The sequence below is a fragment of the Toxotes jaculatrix genome, chromosome 10 (assembly GCF_017976425.1).
Source record: "Toxotes jaculatrix isolate fToxJac2 chromosome 10, fToxJac2.pri, whole genome shotgun sequence".
In the NCBI taxonomy this organism is placed as follows: Eukaryota; Metazoa; Chordata; class Actinopteri; family Toxotidae; genus Toxotes; species Toxotes jaculatrix.
In genome coordinates, this window is record NC_054403.1 from 21,165,405 (window position 1) to 21,179,374 (window position 13,970).

Genomic DNA, 13,970 nt, shown 5'->3' on the forward strand with positions numbered 1-13,970 from the left:
AGTGTGGTAGGTTTCTGTGGTATGTATACTCCTGTCGCGATATTATGTAAACTACTGTGTAAACAAGGTCACAAAGAATGTCTATATCTATAAGTATATCGGTGTACATATATACATCTAATATATATTGATATATCTCTATAGTGAGATATGTATAAAGACTGTATTTGAAAACAATATATATGTATGTGTATATGAGATATGTATACAAAATATATACAAAGCAGGAACACAGCTCCTTCTGTCCCAGTATGAGCAGTACAGTACTTCATTCAATGCCCAACCCATGGGAAAGGCACTAGTGGAGAGGTGTTACAACACACCACAAAAATAAAACACCAAAAGGCTTAGTCACAGAAAGAAAATAATCACAACAGTTAAGAAAAAACCTGCAGGTTTATTGAATCTTTAAAACAGTACAGTAGATATGTTATGACCTTGCATTGGTAGTAAATAGGTGCCTTAAGAAGCAGCAGTGTTTGTAAAATTAATCTGACAAATGACTGACAAATCAAACACATACACTAGGAGAGAGGTCTTTTGACTTCCCATGCAATCACTTGACAACAAAACCTGCAGATCCATCACTTCCATTTCACAATCATTAAAATGGAATCCAGTACAGTTTAAGAAGGCCATAACTCGGTCTTGGTCCATTTAGGTAAAAATTAGAAAAAATGAAATACTGCGCACAAATAAGGTCACTTAAATCAGAGAAAATGGAAGTATGTAGGTAGTTTTAGAAAGCAAGTCGTCAAGCTGATGCGAGAGTAGTACGGAGCAGTGACTCTGTCCTGGTATGCTTGTCTGGGTTTCTGGTCGTATAGGGAAGCAAGGGGGGAGTTTGTGTTTGCATTAACGCATCGTGACAAACTCCTCAGATGAGGTGGGGTGAATGGCAATAGTCTTGTCAAAGTCTGCTTTGGTAGCGCCCATTTTGATGGCCACAGCAAAGCCCTGCAGCATCTCATCACAGCCCAGGCCTTGCATGTGCAGGCCCACCACCTGGGGAAAAGAGAATTCAGAAATTGAAAGTCATTGCAGTTGCAGAGTATAAAAGAGTCAAAAAAAAAGGACACTGTCAAACTCAAAAAGGGTTAGTTCCATTTAGTTCAGGTAGTAACGGGCTTGAAGAGGTTTTAAGTGTCCTTAGTGCTGTTTTCTTTATTTTAATTAAGAGTTGCACAGTTTGGTTTTAACACTGTTCCTAAACCTTATCTTGGACTAATCTTGTCAATATATGGTTGTTGAGGAGTAAGAAAAAGTCCACTAAATAACAAAACGTTCCCAAAAATCCAACCTATTAACAGCTTAATTTAACATTTAATATTCATACAGGAAAGTTTCAGGCAGGTTTTCGGACCTTCATTATCACGTCTAACTGATGAGAACCTACCTCAATAACAACAGTAACACAAAACAGTAGCTTTGATAAATACATAATTAATAAAGTCAAAACAAATGTACATGACTAGATGTAGGAAATGCAAGACATAAGATTTAATATTCATTTCTCGCATTGAGTAGCTGTTTTCTGGAGGATGGACGGCTCCTACCTTCTCCTCTTTACCCACGCACACCAGCTTCATGATGCACTGACTCTTCCTGCTCGTGATGGCGTGGTACATTGGCGAGAAAGAAGTCTTGTAAATCTTCACATTCTCCTTTCCTCTAGATTTAATGGCCTCGTCTGTGACATGAACATTAGCAAATGTTAAGCGTATAAATTCTTCAAATACTCAGTATAACTGGGAGTAATTCTGCATTTCTATTAGCTGCAACTTTCATCAGCGTATATGTGGTGTAGAGTAAATTTAAATCGCCAACTTTGCAGGGCGTTACACAAATATTGGAAAATGTCACAATTCTGAAAAGTTAAGTTGCTACCCACCAAAAGATATCTTTTGTAAAGGGCGTACTCACCTTCTGTAAGGCCCACCGTACCGATGGGTGGGTGGCTGAACACCACTGTGGGAATACTGGAGTAGTCCAGCTTGGAGTCCTTCTTGCCCTCAAACAGTCTGTGTGCAAGCTTTCTGCCTGCAGCAATAGCAACTGCCCCGACATAGAACATAACATCAGAGTTCAACTCTAACAATAACCGCCTTGACTAAACTATTTCACCTGAATACAAAAGATTCGATGTTCATCTCAAATTCATCTTGTGGCAGATTATATCTAAGTTACAAAACAGTGATTGATGTCTGCTCTAATACTACCTTATTTGGTTATATGGTTGTCACTACATGGGGGCTGCACCAGAGGTGATTAATAATTTAGCAATTCCTACTGTTCACTTTCAGGGGTCATAGAAAGAGACAGGTTACTTAACACAATGTTTTAAAGCAATGAAGATTGTAGTGGAAAGGTGAGATTTGCAGTCAAATTGTGGTCTATTGACAGTTTTCTTATTAAAATAACATCTTGCTGTACACTTAAGACTATACACAACGACCACCTTTGTAAGATGATTTGGGTTATTAGTGCAACTTCCTACCAGGTGTGAGAAGAGCTTTGCCACAAACATCCCCTACAGCGTAGATCCCTGGTCGACTGGTGTTCTGAAACTCATCCACAATAATATGGCCTCTTTCATCTGTATCCACACCCTGCAAACAGAGAGAGAAACTGTTATATAGTCATTGTTAAACTGCTCCTTAATGCTCACATTCTCCTTCATATTACAGGTTAGACAATAAAAAGAGAAGTCCAAACATGTGGTATCAGATAGGAAACTCTATTAAATTTCACTTCCTTTCAATGGACAATATGGTAGCCCACTTCTCTCTGCTGCCTGCTAGCTGCAAGTCCCATAAATAGAAGAAAGAGGACTTTGACTTAACCCAGACTTAACTGCCCTCTTAATCCATTATTCATTTGCCTGTTAACATTGAGCTAACAAGCATTTTACATGTGCCAACATTTCACTCTTCACCTCTGAAATGTTATGTGACAGCTGTCTAATCTTGTCTCCAGATTATCACTAATCATCGATTTAAGATGATCCCATGTCTGGTTTATTCTGAGCTCTTTTTATATAAAGGTGTGTCCCCAGTGACTAGTGATAAGCTGAAGTTATCTGTCTGTCCCTGTTTTATTAATGGATCCTACAGGTGTTGTGGATTTCAATCATTTCATCTGTCAGGAACATCTGCATGTTTTTCCACTGAGCTCATATGTTACACATTGTTACCGCTGCATATTCCACCATCCAGTTTAAAGTAAACATAAGGAGCAGTTTCATGAGCAGACTGTTACCATCTCGCCAATGTTCAGTCCAGAGGTGTTTGGCTGCCTGCCGATGGCCCAGAGAAGACAGTCCACCTCCTGGATGGTGCTGATCTTCTCCTCATCGCTCTTCTTCTCCGGGTCTTTGGTGACAAGCGTCACCTCCAGACCCCTGTCCGTTTTACTCACAGACTTCACCTGTGTGTTCTTCCACAAATCTATACCAGAGTTTTGCAGTTCTTTGGTGCAGTTTGTGCTTATGAAGTTGTCAAAGTTCCTCAAAACCTACAGAGAGAAGAAGAGAGTAGAACAAATGCACGGCTGCACACTACTGAAAATCATTCATTTCAGTGTTTAGTTTGTGCTGTGGTTTTGTGTGTTTCTTACTCCTGTCTGTCGAATAATGAGGGATGTTTTGGACCCCAGGGTTGAAAGGATGCCTGCCATCTCCACTGCAATATAACCGGCACCCACAATCACACTGCGCCTGTTGGCAAAACACTTTTACTACAGACAAATTTTCCTAATGGTATCAAATAAACACTACAGATATGATATGATAAGCTTACTTTGGCAGAGTTTCAAGTTCAAAAAATCCATCACTGGTAATGCCAAGACTTGCCCCTACAATTATTAACAAAACACAATATTTTGTACATTTCTGTACTTTTACAAAAGCTGTCAGCTTTGAAAAGATTAAATCAAACAAACTACTCCGGCACAACAGTGTTTAACACAAAGATGATTACTGTCTCCAAGTAAAACCTAAACAGTTTTACCTGGAACTTCAGCATCACTCAAAACAGAAGGCTGCCCTCCAGTGGCGATGAGGATGTGAGGCGCTGTGTACTTTCTTCCACCGACCTCCACAGTGGGCTCAGGATCACTTGTGAATCTGGCGCGTCCTTGAATAGTTTGGATTTTAGCCTGTAAAAGAGCTGATGTCATTATTTCTCCTGCAATTACTATTTTCTTTCTCTATTCAAAAATAAACTAAACAGAGTCAAATAATTCTTGGTGGAGACGCTTAGAGACCATTTCATAGACAAGGTGTTAACCTGAAGTAGGAGAAAATTTGTTCAGGGAAAAAAACAAAAAACATAAAACAAAAGACATGATATTATGAATTTGAATTTACCTTGTCAAGATTGTTGCGATAAATGCGATTTAGGTGAGTAACATAAGCATCCCTTTTGGCCTTAAGAGTTCTGCAAACACAAACACAGGAAAAATAAGAGTTTTTTTCCCTTCCACCTGTCTTTCTCTCAAGATGTACCACTCAACTGTGTCCAAAGGCTGTGAATCACACTTTTTTTCTATTTTTTGTTCGAACAGAACAACGTTTTAATGGTACTTTTATTTTATCTTGAAAGTATTGTATTTTTAACTTTATAAGAACTACACAATACTTTGCATTATAGTGTAGGTCCTGTTACAGTGACAGGGTATGGTCAAAATAACAGGAACACCTGACAACCTGATACAATATTACATGATAAGATTAACTACAGCCTCAAAAAAGACAACAGAGAGTTGAATTAACAGTATTTCTGACATACCTTAAAAAAAAAATTGAACCTTGGAAGCTTCAGACAGGTAATGCATGGTTACACTGGTAAATTGCATTAGTGTTCAGTGTTCAATTCTGCCTCCTGTATTGTCCACAGACAGTATTACAGTACAACTTTACATAGATCCATAAAGGCGAACGTTAGGTGATTGCCCTGCCCTGTCATACATGTGTGCTTTGAATCCCTCTCTAGTGTGTCCTTATGCTGCAGGCAGCCACTCCTGTCAGAGGCTTATCTTAAGCAACCACCTTGTATAAACTATGTTGCTCACAAAGACAGGGAAGTAGGCTAAAGTGAAGCAACAGAAGACACAACAAGCTGAGAATTTGTGCTGTGAAATGGATACCGCTTTGTTCCAGGAAAAGCCAACCGGCATGTTTCAAAAGAGCTCATTGTGGTTGCAAAAAAAAAAAAAAAAAAGTCGAATAAGACACCAACAGATACTGTAACTTACTCCCAACTGAAACGAACATTTCCAACGTCAAAGCCATAATCACTGTGATCATGGAGATACTCAGCATGAACTGCTGCATTCCACATAACCTGTGAAGAGAGGTAAAAGGTACTGGATTTGATATCAAGTGAATTTTGATGCATATTAACAAATTATTATGTCTCAGAATTAAACTCTGCCTATTACAACAAGGATGGAAAGAAAATTGTACCTTCTTAGGGACACAGCCAACATTCACCTGAAAAACATTGAAGCAGAGAAAATGAGTTCAGAGTAAGCTTGAACAAACAGCATCCAAGCACATGGTAAACTGTAAAGATTAGAAGAGAAAAGAGAAATCTGAAATTTATTTGGACAGTACACTGCTTAATTAATATATGTTGTATTGGTAAATGAAAAGCTAAAAGGTACAACCCAGAGTCAAAGTGCATCATTAAACAAACAAACACAGTATGGCCATTTTATTGTGATACTATACCTCTGGAAGTGCAAAGACAAATTTACACCTATCTAATGCACCTTTTTCTAATATGTCTAATTCAATGCGGGAATCCACGGGGGATAACGGTTTATGGCTAGCAGGGTTAACCTCGTCAGTTTACTATAAGTGTTAAGATTTGGTCTGTTCTGTTTTAATCACTGGATGTTAGCCTCAGTACGTCAGGGCTGGGGACGGGGAGGTGGGTGCTTCAGACTTCCAACAAACCCACAATGTTTGTTGCACACAAAAAACTTCCACAAAAGGAGTCCGGAGGCTTCGCAGTGAACCTGGCAACTAACGTGTGTGTGAAAGCTGCAGAGGCGACAGTAAAGTGACAGCAGTCGGGATGGATAGCAGTGTTTTTTATTTTTACTCACGCAGGTACCTCCGAGTTTGTGACTCTCGATCACGGCGGTGGCTGCTCCGAGCTCCGACGCCCTCCGAGCTCCGGCCAGACCTCCAGACCCGCCGCCGATCACCAGAAAGTCGAAGCGAGTCGTCTCTGATGCCGTCGGGTCTGAGGCCATGCTGCGGCGGAGAACTCCGTGTCTGCCAAAAGACGAGAAAAGTTGCTTTCTGAGGATAAACAAGCACGGTGCTTGCGTCCGGGTTAGCTGGATTAAAATTGCCATAACCAGGAAGCTCGCAAGCGTATGTGTCGGACGAATGGGGAATGGGAGGGTCAAGTGAAAGCCACTGCTGTGTCATTATGAATTGCAACAATGGTGTGTAAATCCCAGAAACAGTTTTCACAATAGTCATGGTGATCCTCACATGAGCTACAGTAGGGTGGCTACAATAACAGGTGTAAATCAGAACAAAATCTGCAACATGAATTTGATTAACTATACATATTAAATTTAAAGCATATGAGCAGAGACCTCTAGGTTAAAACATACATAAAGTGCAATCAAGAAAGCATCATGACAATTTTTAAACAGTGAATATTCTTCAGTCCAGCCCAGTATTTGTCATAAACACATTTTATTACTCACCTTGGTAATGTCAGGGACACTGACACAGTAGGTAACAGTCTGCAGATTCTGATAAACAGCATGTTTTTATTTGTTTAGGGCATTTTAATCAGATGCATCCACAGCGTGCCGTTGTTTATCCTCTGGTCACTCAGCTTCTGAAAGCCTGTGGTTTTTTATCACATCAAATACAAAAGCTTTAAATCACTTCCTGTGTCACAGGGTGAGCTCAGTAATACAGACACATTCATGCCAACTGATGCGGTGAAACGGCCTCCTGTATGTTTCTAAAATAAGTCCAAATGTTGTCTTTGGCGATTTAATAAGAGCTAAAAATTAATATTGTAATGGTGGAAGTCGTCATGTTTGAGGGCAATGATAGCGTAGCTGCCCAATCAAAACTTTACGTGGTTTTTGTAGCAGTTTTAGAATCTAGCGTAAACAATCCTAGTAAATCTATGAGGTTTGCGTTGTATTTGTTCAAGAATAGAGCTTACGCTGCGCCCAGTTTGCTCGCTGTAAAGAAAATCAAAATCAAAAACCTAAACTTCCGGTCACAACTTTCAAAATTAAGAGAACAGACCTTAATGAAGTAGTCATATTTTTATTCAACACTCTTATTTTGAAGGAAGGAGCGGGCATGTTCCGGAATTGGTTTAGCTATAGCTATCGATGGCTAACGCCAAGCTATCGTAAAAGCGGTTCGGTTGGCTCTGTTGACAAGCGTCAGTATCACGTCAAAAGAAGGGATTTTAAACTATTTATTGAATTGAAAAATATATAACAGATCAAATAACGGTCTTACACAACACTTCAAGCAGGTACGTGTGTGGAATTTGACTCTGTTGTAAGCATAAACAGTTGAAATGCGGGGCGTCGTCTTTGCGACCCCCCAGTTGTGGTCACGTAGGGCCTTTTCCTTGTGTTCAAAGGAAGACAGCAGCAGGGAGATGTATACAGAGATGTTATCCGCTTTGTGTGTTTTGGTATGCTTACAAACCGTGGAGTGGAGAAGAAACTGCTATAGGCGAAGAAAATGCTGCATGAGCTGTGTGTGAGGGGGGAGGTGCTTTATGGGCCTTGGTTATAATGTCAGCACTGTCCTCGTAAGATTCATTCACAGACTTGACTCTTAAAGCCGTTTTCTCATCTCCTTTTCACAGGGCAGGTGTCTCATTTGCCAGATCACGGTTTCGTCGACCTTCGCTTCTCTGACGAACAAATGCTGCACATCAGGTGGAGATGTAGGTTTACTTCACTTTCTAACTGCAGCCTTTGAATTTGTGGGACTCTGCTGCCACATGATCAGAAGACCCCACTGCTCAACATGAAACCTGTCAGCTATCAAAGCGTGGCGTCAACAGTGAACGGAGGGCATCAGAATTTGGCCTTGGATAGTGTATTAAGCACGTCAAATGTGATGTACTGTGAGAAATGTGGATTCGCCTCTACAGATGCTGCAGTGTTCAAGAAGCATATGATCGAGCACATGGGGACAAGGTTTTATTGCTTTTATTGTAACAATGTCTCGTTCAGTGAGGCGGAGTTAAATGCACACCTGAAGCAACACACTGCAAAATATCCGTTCAAATGTCCTCACTGTGGACAGGGCTACATGAGGAGGCTGTGCCTTGTGAAGCACATTGAGCGTCTGCATAGTAAAAGCATCAATCAAGGACCTGCTAAGCCCGGCATGATTAAAATTCCTCATGTGCCTGTCTCCAGTGCCTTACAAAGTGTGCCCACTGCTGATCCATCATCACTTCGACCAGCTGTTCGGGTGAGGGTACCCACCCCGAGTTCACCTGCCGTCAGCTTGGGTAAAGATGAGCAGAGAGGGAAAACACTGGACACAAATGTATCAAACATCATTAATGGAAATACAGAACTTTTGTCCCCTTTGAGTGGACTCATTCAGCACAACAGGGCCCTGACTGTTTCTCTTCCAGAGGAAGTAACGATCCCTGCTGGCTGCTTAGTTGAACTTGTTGAGGTGAAAACGGTTAATGGGACAAAGGAACTAAAACTCAGGCTCGTCTCTCAACAGGAAAACGAGTCTGTGATAAAAGACACAAGGACCACAGTCCTTCCTCAAAACACTGCATTGGGAAAGCCATTATCATCCACATTAAATCATCAGACATCCACAGTAAAGTCCGGGAGCATGGGGATGTGCACAGTTAACAAGAAACAGTGTGAAACAAAGACAGTGAATGTGGAGCGTCCTGCTGTTGTCCCAGTCAGTATTTCCAAAAACCTCCTGAATCAAGTAAGCAAAGAAAAGAGTGCATTGAAAAGAACATCACAAGAAATAATTAACTTGGACGGTAACACAGTCATTCCAAATAAGATTCCCAAAAGTATCCTCAGTCCTGTAAAAGAAGGAAATAGTGGGATAAGAGTTACACAAAGAGGACCTTTAAGTCATAATGCACCTCCTAGCACTGTTATCTCCACCGGGGTTGCCAACAGGTTGACTAGCACACTGCATCCAGGCAGCACTGTTTCATGTGTTTCTCAGAGAGCAGCGGAGGAGAGGAAGAATTTAATTCCAGAGCATTGCAAGAGTGTCCTTGCCCGGAGAGCAAGTGACACAAAAAGCAATCCTCGAGATGCATCTGTGGCTGTGAAGCTGGAACCCGGGGAGATCCGCCTCAGGAACAACACTGTTTCAGAAATGATGAAAGAGGCAGTGGGCTTGAACCAGCAAAGTCTGAATTCAGCTTCTCTTCCCTTGAGTGTTCCCTCAGCTGTAGCCATCCAAGTGAGACCTCCAGCTATTTTAGCATGTAAGGATAAAGTTGTTGCCAATCAGTCTTTCCCAACACACAGAACTCTAAATGAGCCATCACCAGTCAAAACCTCTGTGCTTTCTAATCATACAAATTCAAAGATCTCATCTTGGAAACCGGAAGTCAAGTTAAATGAGAGAGCAGGAGAAAGAGACATGCCAGAACCTGAGAGTTTTCCAATCATCTCCTCTGTGTTTTCATTAAGTCAACAACCAGAGGAGGTGCAAGGCTCCATTCAGCCACTGGTAATAGCTCTGCATGGCATAGTGATGGATAAAAATAACAGTTCTGACAGTACACGTCAAGATCACATCAAGATAAAGAGCACAGAGCAGGCGAGGGAGGTGCCAACATCGGGGAGCTGTGCTAAGGTGGCCACGAAAGATTCATCTTTCATCGGCAACACTTCATTGACCAAGCGGGCCGGTGACTCTGTAAAAGTAGAGGAGCATGATAAGGGTATCCAGCATCCTTCTGCACTGACCAACAACCATATTGAAGTCAAGAAGGAAAAAAATAACACTACGCCAACAGATAATAATAAATGCAGTCCCACCCCTGTTTCACAATCTTCAACAGATCAGGGATCTGTTTCTAAACTTGCCACGCACATAGACGCATCTGTGACAGCAGGTCCTCTACAGCAAGTGGCAAAAAGAGAGCATGACATCTCCTCAAAGTTCCTCACTGTCTCTCTGAAAAGGGTACAAGTAGGTGTTTGGAAAAAAAACAAGAAAGCACTCAAACTTAGAATATCCAAATATAAGACTCATTTACCTATGAGTAACGTAACTGATTGTGCAGCTATTTACCCAATGCCGCTGAAGGTGGACCAACTGGTGAAACGACCAGGCCCAAACCAGCCTGTAGTGGTACTCAATCACCCACAACCCCGTTCCCCTGTACAGGGAGCAAGAGCAGACACTATTGCTGACACAGGAGCCTCTGAGGTGGTTCCAAAGTGCCAAATCTTAAAAATGAGACTGAGCAAAGTGATGGGGCAGAAATATGAGGTGATGGGATGCACTGTTAGAGTCTTTCCATGAACTTCTGGGACAGTGTATCAATGGACAAGTGTATATTTATCAAGAAATGAACAAGTATCACAATAGTAACATGCTGGCTTCAAAAAATGAATTGAAACATTAAGGCACTTGTTTTCTTTTGTGAGCATAATGTTTATCACTGAACATTGTGTTCAATGTTTGTCTATGTATGTATGGGATATGGATTATTCAAGTGCAATGGAGTTTTGACTGCTTTGGGTCATCGAGTAAGCACCATCTGCTGTAGTAGATTGCAGTCAGTGATACACAGATGTTGAGAACAGTTTCAGAAGTTTGAGAAACCAGTGGGTCTGTCAGAGTTAAAGCATTAAGTACTCTTTATTTTTTGTTTGAATCAGTAATGTTTTATGCTTCATCTGGCCCCTTTAAGATGCGATTTCAAGTAGCTGCAATATGTGCAACACACCTGAGATTATCAAAGAGGCATTCAGAATGAAAACAGTGCCACTTACAAAATAAACAAAGCCATGAATTTAGCCCATTTTAATGATGGAAAAATCAGTGAGTGGCAATAAATAATGACCAGATGTTTGTGATGATATCTGTGTTTTATCTTGTGGGCAAAGTGTCACATGCTGCGTACAAAAAACATACTGTGACTAAGGTCTTATTGAAGCATTAATCCCTATTTTTCTGTTGTTAATTTTCATATTAACAGAACAGTCCAAGGCAAGGAAAACAAAAAGTCCCTTTACAACCATCAAATATCAGCATAAGACACAGAACATAGACATAGAACTTTTCCAAGCCTGTACAATGTCTTGAGTCTTACCCCCATTTTTGCATTTGTTGTGTTCATAGCTAGTTGTGTAGGCACTTATGCAGCATTCTAATTCAAGAGTTGCATCCAGATGTCAACTTTTCAATTGCTGATCAACTTGCGCACATTGTTCCATTTCAAAGGCTTCTTCAAATTTGGCCTGAGAAACTTGGATTTCCTTGAGATCACAGTCAGTGTTTTATGTGCAGCACTCAGTATCCATGTAGAGTCATGTTTGGTGGTGCATTCAGGCACTCTGTGCAAACTCTTATATTTGGGAAGTATTACATGGCCATAATGTATTGTTCAGATGGCCATCAGTAATTGATAAGTCCATCAAACAAACCTGGCCAATGAAAAAGCCACTGCAAGGTGTAAATACTTTCGCGAGGAGTTTGAATGTTCTCCTCGTACCTGCATGGGTTTCCTCTGGGTACTACAGCTTCCCCCCACAGATCCAGATATAGATGAGCTGTCCATGGTGTATCCCACAAGAGTCAGCCGGGATTGGCACAGGATCCCCTTGTGACCCTCAAAAAAGAATAAGCAGTAGAGCTGATGGAAGGAGGTGTAAATAATGGAAGCTCAGAATAAACACTGGTGTTTGTTCTTGTTACGATACTGAATATCAGAAATGGAAGTGTCCCAGTTGTCCGTTGTGTGTTGTGAGAAGTTAAATGTCACAGCTATACTGTAAACTTGGTAATATGGAAGGCAACCCACTTTCCCATCAGTATTTCTTTTTTGATAAACTTTAATGTTTTTGACTTTACCACTAGGCCAGGAGTGCCTGAATGCACTGTTAGTTTTGGTGAGCTTATGAATGGCTGCTTTCTGTTTAAAACTCTACTAGAAGGCTTAAAGGGCAAAAGTAAAGTCTGAATGAATCATTGGGAATTTATCTGTTAGTTTTCAGTCTCATGTTAACGTGAACTTGATGATTACTTTATACTTTTTATTACTCTTATCACATTGGGCGTGTGTTTTAATGGACCTGAACGTGTAAGTAATCACAGATTTTTGTGATTATTTGAGCTTCTGTCCTAAAAGAAGTGTTAATTCCATCGAATCCTCTCCTCGTTGTTTCTCTTTGTACAGTTTGCTTTGTAGCCATAATTGAGAAAAAGCTGAGGATCCACAGTGATACACAACGGAGTAATCCAAACCGGTTTATTATGATAATCGAAAGAAAACCTTGTACTTGTATTTTTTTTGTAATTTTTATTTTATTTTACCGCCATGTAGATACTCTGACTGTGGTGATTCTTGGACACTCAAAACCTATTAAAACCTGCTGTATATTTTTCAAAAACCATCAAAAGGACATAAGCAATCTGCTATCCTGATACTTTGCAGATCTGTTTCTCATCTTAACGGCAGCATTACGACACCTGTGTGTTCTTGTTTATAATGTATTCATGATATATGAGGTGCTAGACCTATGATTTATAGGTTTTGGTTGCCCACAGTTTTTATTGTGTATATACATTTTGGTCACTCAAAGATTTTATTGTGTATATACCAATGAATATGATATGTGATGACTGGTGTTCATACTAGGGAATGGCTAACATTCCACTGCCTCTCCTGCAGCAGCAATTATGTTGTGCTTTTCTTTTCTTACGTTGCAGTTTCTGAAGCTGCTGTGCAGTCTTTGTTATATATAATTATTTTTAAGGTGTTTGACAATTTAAAATGTTACTTTGCCTTTCATTCACTCCTCATTTGTGTTAGAATTACTCATGTTTCAGTTAAACAGTTGGTTTTACTACATTTATCATCATCGTGTTGCCATGCTTTTATAAACAGTTGTGTAACACTTCCTTTTTCATTTAAAACAAAGTAAATATGATCACAATTTATATGGCTTTATCCATTTTGTTTAAAATAACTGCATCACATAAAGTGCCCATGACCATAATAAAGCATTTTTCATAGCAGGTCAATCAATTTCTTAACACACTGAGAGAACCTCAAGCCCTTAAAAAACGAGACCAGTGGAGTATGTCTAAACCTGGGTATAATAAGTATATTTCACAGCAGTCACTTTGTCATGAAAGGAAAAGCACAGGTGTTGCTAATAATATTAACTATTGATCTGTTCTGAGTCCCTATAAACTGTGACAGTGACAGTATGTACAAAGCCAGGACCATGAAACCAAAACACCTAAAAGAAATTCATCCATCGTTAATTAATTTAAAACACTTGTGTTTTTCTTGCTGTGACATGTCAAAATGTCAGGGACTATTATCTTTGTCAGAAGAGTGGAAAGACAATCAGGCTCCAGTGTTTATATACACCCACTTAATTAATAGATTGTTAAAATTAACAGACAGTATGTCCTTATTTCAGTCAGGCAGGTGGAAAGGTGAAGCTAATTTTAATTACTTATCTCCTGCTGGGTAACTTAATCAGTAATAATAACACATCTCCATTTATTTGTTAATTATATTTTGGATTAATAATCTGAGTCTGCATGGTAACTAGTGACTCCAGCTGTCACATAAATGTAGATGAGTAAAGTAGCAGAAAAATGAAATACTGAAGAACACGCACCTCAAAGCTATGCTTAAGTACATTACTTGAGTAAATGTAATTAGTTATGAAACTACAGTAAGTTTACTGAGTACAGTTTTGAAGGA

General features: G+C 40.0%; 2 protein-coding genes across 6 annotated transcripts; one reads left to right on the forward strand and one right to left on the reverse strand.

Moving 5' to 3' along the window:
• Window positions 1-377: 377 nt before the first annotated feature.
• On the reverse strand, window positions 378-6,887 carry gsr (glutathione reductase). Of its 4 annotated transcripts, none has more exons than XM_041047865.1 (13): window positions 6,730-6,887; window positions 6,112-6,283; window positions 5,465-5,491; window positions 5,254-5,342; window positions 4,367-4,436; window positions 4,008-4,155; window positions 3,798-3,852; window positions 3,616-3,715; window positions 3,259-3,513; window positions 2,498-2,609; window positions 1,924-2,055; window positions 1,557-1,690; window positions 378-1,005 (listed from the first exon to the last, which is right to left on the reverse strand). In XM_041047865.1, exons 1-13 carry the CDS (start codon window positions 6,789-6,791, stop codon window positions 856-858), a joined length of 1,506 nt encoding a protein of 501 aa, XP_040903799.1. In that variant the 5' UTR covers window positions 6,792-6,887; the 3' UTR covers window positions 378-855. The 4 variants fall into 4 exon arrangements, with proteins under 4 accessions (XP_040903799.1, XP_040903801.1, XP_040903798.1 ...); XM_041047867.1 differs by having other exon boundaries at window positions 6,112-6,376; window positions 6,730-6,806; XM_041047864.1 differs by lacking the exon at window positions 6,730-6,887 and having other exon boundaries at window positions 6,112-6,399.
• On the forward strand, window positions 6,349-13,247 carry LOC121188227 (flocculation protein FLO11). 2 transcript variants are annotated; one of them, XM_041047863.1, is made up of 2 exons: window positions 6,349-6,459; window positions 7,872-13,247. In XM_041047863.1, exon 2 carries the CDS (start codon window positions 8,036-8,038, stop codon window positions 10,544-10,546), a length of 2,511 nt encoding a protein of 836 aa, XP_040903797.1. In that variant the 5' UTR covers window positions 6,349-6,459; window positions 7,872-8,035; the 3' UTR covers window positions 10,547-13,247. The 2 variants fall into 2 exon arrangements, with proteins under 2 accessions (XP_040903797.1, XP_040903796.1); XM_041047862.1 differs by lacking the exon at window positions 6,349-6,459 and adding an exon at window positions 7,391-7,529.
• The last annotated feature ends 723 nt before the right edge of the window (window positions 13,248-13,970 follow it).

Coding starts and splice junctions, on each gene's coding strand:
- gsr (XM_041047867.1), bottom strand. CDS start 6,791: ATGCTGTTTATCAGAATCTGCAGACTGTTACCTACTGTGTCAGTGTCC. Junction 3,853..4,007: donor GAGTGATGCTGAAGTTCCAG/GTAAAACTGTTT, acceptor TAATAATTGTAG/GGGCAAGTCTTGGCATTACC. Junction 1,006..1,556: donor GCGTGGGTAAAGAGGAGAAG/GTAGGAGCCGTC, acceptor TCTTTTCCCCAG/GTGGTGGGCCTGCACATGCA.
- LOC121188227 (XM_041047863.1), top strand. CDS start 8,036: ATGAAACCTGTCAGCTATCAAAGCGTGGCGTCAACAGTGAACGGAGGG.